Source organism: Helobdella robusta, assembly GCF_000326865.2.
Source record: "Helobdella robusta unplaced genomic scaffold HELROscaffold_47, whole genome shotgun sequence".
Taxonomy (NCBI): domain Eukaryota; kingdom Metazoa; phylum Annelida; class Clitellata; order Rhynchobdellida; family Glossiphoniidae; genus Helobdella; species Helobdella robusta.
In genome coordinates this window covers 56,432-62,745 of record NW_008705176.1, presented here as the reverse complement: position 1 = coordinate 62,745, position 6,314 = coordinate 56,432, and the positions used below count along the sequence as shown (strand labels likewise).

Sequence of the window (6,314 nt, the reverse complement as noted above, 5' to 3'; positions counted from 1 at the left end):
CACGCGCAAATACATTTATCTGTCCATATACATATACGGTATTGTGTAATTACATTTGTTTTAACTTAATCATTAGCACGTCATCATCACGACCCCCATCATCATCATGACAACCATCATCACCATTTTTATCATCATCATCATCGTCATCATCATCATCATTTTTATCATCATCATCGTTACCACCCCCATCATCATTCATCATGTTTAATTAGTCACCTGACGCAATCAACGTGTTTGAGATTGTCGTCAGGTGTGATGATGATAACGATGATTTATATAAACACAAACATTTTTATAAATATATATATATATATATAGAGAGAGAGAGAGAGAAAGAGAGAGAGAAAGAGAGAGAGGGAGAGAGAGAGAGAGAACATTGCAAAATGAAACATTGGCTTATTGTTTATCATATGGGCACACTTGAAGTTTTTTCAAAGTTTTGAATGCCTTTTACAATCTCATTGCCATAATACTTCTGCTATCAATCAATCAATCAATTCAAATCAAGGGCGATGAACTTGTTGCAGGTAGTGATAACAAAATCACACACACACACACGCACACACACACACGAACACACACACACACACACATACGAACAAACACAAAACACACACAAAACACACACAAAACACACACATATCTATTGTAATGCAAACAACATAAGCAACTTCATCAAGTTATTTTCCGCATTAGACTGATTTTTAAAGGTTTAATGTGTTTTTGAAGAAAAAAGAATAAGTATAATAAATATACACGCGTGGAATGTGGTAAAAAATTTTACGTTTCCATCTTAAGAAAGAAAGATTTTAATTTCCCATTTAACATTTGAAATATTTTAGAAATTCGTCCAAAGAATGTGAATAATCTTTGCTAGTTTGAAAAGTTTTTATAAAAACCTCGCCTTGTTTGAGAACGTTGGCTGCAGGATGGTGTAATGGATAAGGTGCCAGGTCCTGCTTCTGCTATGCCGAATTCAATTGCAGAGAAATTCCTGCCTATCACGTGCAGAGTGTGTGTGTGGACTTGTGTTGGCGTGTTTGCGTGTGCGTGCGTACGTGTGTTGACGCCATTGAGAATTAATTAAGAGACAGTTGAGATGTTAAGACATGATATGACATTTGTGAAAACGAACGATTGAATAAACGAATAAATGATTAATTAAACAAATAAAAATAAATAGAACGAATGAAAATAACTGGTAAAAATGAAATGTACCACAATACGTCATTAAGAATTCATTTTCAGTTTCAGTTTCAGTTCGTGGTTGTGTGTGTGTGTTCGCGCACGTGTGTGTGTGTGCGTGTGTGCGTGCGCGTGTGTTTATTCAGTTTTAAAATTCATTCTTCTTTCTATCTGCCTTCATCATTCCAAAAAAAGTTTCGAAAGATTTCAAACATTATAACAAACACACACACACCACACAAACACACACACACACACACACACACATACTCACACACACACACACACACATACTCACCCGCACACACACACACACACACACACACACACACATATTTGAAACATACACCCACAACCGCCACGCTCAATTTTATTTTTTCAAGAGTATTTCTTTTTTTCTATTTGTTCTTTCGTTTCTAGAAATGAAACCGTTCAAAGAATACTCGGGAATTTGAACTTCAAAACCTCCACAAACGATATATTAACAACAATAGACACAGATGAATTAAAAAGTAGATAGAGAGAGAGAGAGAGAGAGAGAGAGAGAGAGAGAGAGAGAGGAGAGAGAGAGAGAGAAACAACAATAAACACAGATGAATTAAAAAATAAAGAGAGTAAAGAGAGAGAAAGGAGTAGAGAGAGAGAGAGAGAAACATGATATAAAAGACAGCAAAATGAGATGCAGAAATAGAGAGAGTGGTACATGATACAAGATACAACAGAGTGAGATGAATGGATGATGCAAGATACAAGAGAATGAGATGAATATATGGATGGAAGACAGAGTAATGAGGATTTTGATCGTCTGATTCACAAAGTTTCAGCTGCTGAATCACTTATTTTTCTTCTGTAATCTCTCATCCAACATCAAATAAAACTTGTAAGTTCATTCATTCATTTTTTTGTTTGTTCGTTCGTTTGTTTGTTCGTTCGTTCATTCATTTGTTCACTCATTCATTCATTTATTCATACAATCATTAATTTACTAATTCATTCCTGTATTCTAGCTTATAAGTTCGTTCGTTCATTAATTTTTTCGTTCGTCCGTTCGATCGATCGATCGATCGTTCATTCTTTTATTCATTTATTTATTCATTCATTCAAATATTCATTCATTCGTTCATTTCTGCAATTTATCACATCAACCGTTTATTAGCTCCTGTTGTTCCTTAATGTGGATTTTTGATTTTTCACTCACTCACTCACTCACTCACTCACTCACTCACTCACTCACTCACTCACTCACTCACTCACTCACTCGCTCACTCACTCACTCACTCACTCACTCGCTCGCTCGCTCATTCATTCATTCGTTCAGTTTCAAAATTGTATAAAATATGAATACATGAAAATAGTAAACCCTTATTAGTACGTCAAACCAAGTGCCCAATCATTCAAGTGCGGAAAGTTAAAATGGATGAATTCGTGTTCTTCAATTTATTTATTTGTCTGTTGGTTAGTATTTTTATTCATATATTCCTTCGTTCGTCTATTTGTTCGTTCGTTTGTTTGTTTGTTATTTTGTTCCTTTGTTCGTTCGTTCGTTTGTTCATTCGTTCGTTCGTTCACGCCCTACTGTCACGATTCTTTGTCATCAGTTAATAATACTCTGAATGACAACACCACGAAATGTGAACAAAAAATGTTGACACTCATTACCATCATCACCGTCATTATCATCATCATCATCATCATTTTCATCATCATCATCATCTCATTAATATTTATTAATCAGAATTATACCATTTGCAGCACTCATTTATTACGTCAATATTAATGATGTTACTAATAATTATTCATCAGTATCATCATCGTCATTATCATCGTCATTATCATCGTCATCATCATCGTCATCAGCATCAGTCTTGATATAATTAATCGTCATAATTAAATTATATAAATTATGGCTGTTGTCCTCTAAATTACTTCAAACTACTTCAAAATTAATCATACAAAAAGAAGATTCAGGGTCAATTAATTATAACGTCTTCAATTAGTTAGTCACGATAATGTCATCATCACCATCGCTGTTTTCGTAAACACACACACACACAACAACACACGCGCGCACACACTCAAAAACACACGCACACAAACATACATATACACACACAAATATTCACACACGCACACACATATACACACAAATATTCACACATATACTCACACATACTTACACACACACATGTGGATAAGTTAAGTGTATGCGGCCTATACGGAAAAACTTGTGCACTGCCTGAAGCAATAAGCAGCATTTGATCACATAAGCAATGTACGTACGTACGTATGTATGCGATATAGGTTTTGTACATTCATACAAAATATACAAACTAAATCACACACACACACACACACAATACACACAACGTATACACTCTTGAATACAATCACACACGCACAAACAAACACACCTTTGAATACAAATATGCATACCGAGACACACACACACCACACAACCACACACACACACACCACACAACCACACACACCACACAACCACACACACACACACACACACAACCACACACACACACACACACACACACACACACACACATACATACACATATACATACGCAAAAATCAAAAAGCGTACACACATACATACAAGTGTACAACCGACCTCCATGATTCATTTGTCTCTTCGTAATGTAGTGACTCATCTAGCAACAGACTCACAACCAGACATGTATATTCATGAGACTATGAATAAAATTAATACACACACGCGCGCGCGCACACGCACACACACACACACATATGAAATATAACATATAAGTTATAAGTGACTTATTTATCGTAGCAAGAAAACACATACCTTCATTCGCTCATTCATACATTTCATTCATTCATTCATTCTGTCACTCATTCATTTGTTCACTTTATTATTATTGATGGGAATCTTCTACATTTTACTAGAATACGTATATATATATATATATATATATATATATATATATATATATATATATATATATATATATATATATACTTTTATATATATACATATATATATATGTATATATATAAATATATACATATACATATATATATAATATATATATATTATATATATATATATATATATATATATATATATACTTATATATATATACATATATATATATGTATATATAAGGGTGAGTGCTATATGGCTTTTCTATGCGATAGACTAGTGTAAATAAAATTATATAATGTATATATATATATAATAGATTTACATATATGTGTATATACAACATTTGAATATAATGTAAATATATATATATATATATATATATGCAATTATTCATACAATGTATATAGATTTATGCAAGCCTATGAATAATGTTAGGCGCTATATAAAAGTGCGTTACTTGTATGACGCTGACTAATTTTGTAGTGACGAAGTTTCTGTTCTGACTGTTTTATTATTTTGTTTACACGGCTTCTTGTTTTGATCTGGTGTTTAATTGTTTCAATCTAAACAATAGTGATTTTATTTATTCAATTTAAAAATTTCAAGTATATTCAGACTGGAGATAATATTCATTGGTTATTTCTCGAAAATAATTGAATTTTATTTAATGAATTTAAAATTAAATTAAAATTAAAATTAGATAATAAAAACCACTTTAGTGATTTTAATAAAATTACTAATTTATTCGGTGACTAACCCGCTAACTTAACCAAAATTATTCAAAATGACGTAAAGTAATTATCATTTTCGTTATTCAAATCGATCTATGCATATTGTTTTTACAACAAGGGCTGCAAATCGAATACTTAATAATAATAATGATAATTGTAATAATAATAATAAAGTAATTTTAAGTTTAATAATAATAAAATTTCTTCTTATGCGATAAAATCAATATCATGTCTAAGAGGCCATGTCCAGCTGAATGTTCAGAAGATTTTATTGATAGCAATTTCAGTAGTTCTCTAAATTTTCTCGTTGACTCCAACAACGCCAACAACAACGCCAACAACAACGCCAACAACAACGCCAACAACAACGCCAACAACGGTATTAGTAGTAATAGTTATAATTATAGTAACTGCCCAAGTCCCAGAAAACGTTCGCACCGTCATCTGGTGGGATCGCATGACTGCAACAAACAAATGAACAAGTTTGGCAAACTGAGTGGCCGCTATAACGACCACAACGACGAGAATTCTAACGATTTTCAGTTTTATTTTGCTCCTCCCAACAACAGCAACACCAACAACAGCATCAATTGCAGCAACAACAACAGCAACAACATCAATTGCATTAGCAGCAGCAACAACAAAACAAGCAGCAAAATTAAAAAGCCCAACAGTTTGAATCTGTCAACAAACTACAACAGCAACTACAACTTCTATCTAGATTGCGTCAACAACAGCAGCAGCAGCAACAAAAATGAAAACACCAACCTAACTAAGTCGCCTTCGAAACCTGCCTCAATCTTTCCTACAGAACTTTCTTCATCAGCGGTATCGGCAGCGGCCTCAGTTTCTTCGCCTACTTCAAGCACAACAGCTGCAACATCGATGAAGCACAAACTTCCAAACCAGCCTCGCCAACAAATCCCCAAAAAGCCAACCCTCCTTCCGTTATTATCATCCCACTTGCCTGCTAATCTCAATCTCGTCGCAGACAAACAACATCAACAAAATCATCAGCCACAGCAGCCACAACATCACCGACGGCAGTACATGCGGCAGCTTTCGCTACGACAGCCACCAACGTACATGTCTCTATCTTCGCCGGCGGACGATGGCCCGTCGAAGATTCTAAACTTTTTGTATTTGGGGTCTCAAGCTGATGTCGAGGATGAAAGCGTTATGAAGGTCTGTTTCGATGACGATGATGATGACGTCATTTATGATGATGATGCCATTAGAGATGAATGATTGAATAAAAAAATTGATTGATTGCATGAATGAATGAAGAAAGGAAGGAAGGTAATAATAAATGAATGAATGGATGAAGAACCGACAACACAAAATTTTTTCTTAATCATCGTGTTCTTAACATGAGAGATTTTGATCTTATCGTTCCCACTTATGATAATATTCGAATGAAGTAACAGTGAATGAATGAGTTAACAAACGAACGAACGAGTAAAAATACGAACGAATGAATGAATGAAGAACAAACG

At 34.0% G+C, this 6,314-nt stretch overlaps 1 protein-coding gene across 1 annotated transcript; it reads left to right on the top strand.

The window, feature by feature from the left end:
* Window positions 1–5,046: 5,046 nt before the first annotated feature.
* Window positions 5,047–6,066, top strand: HELRODRAFT_178255 (hypothetical protein; the record flags this gene model as incomplete). The annotated part of the gene is made up of 1 exon (XM_009026399.1): window positions 5,047–6,066. One exon carries the CDS (start codon window positions 5,047–5,049, stop codon window positions 6,064–6,066), a length of 1,020 nt encoding a protein of 339 aa, XP_009024647.1.
* Between the last annotated feature and the right edge of the window lie 248 nt (window positions 6,067–6,314).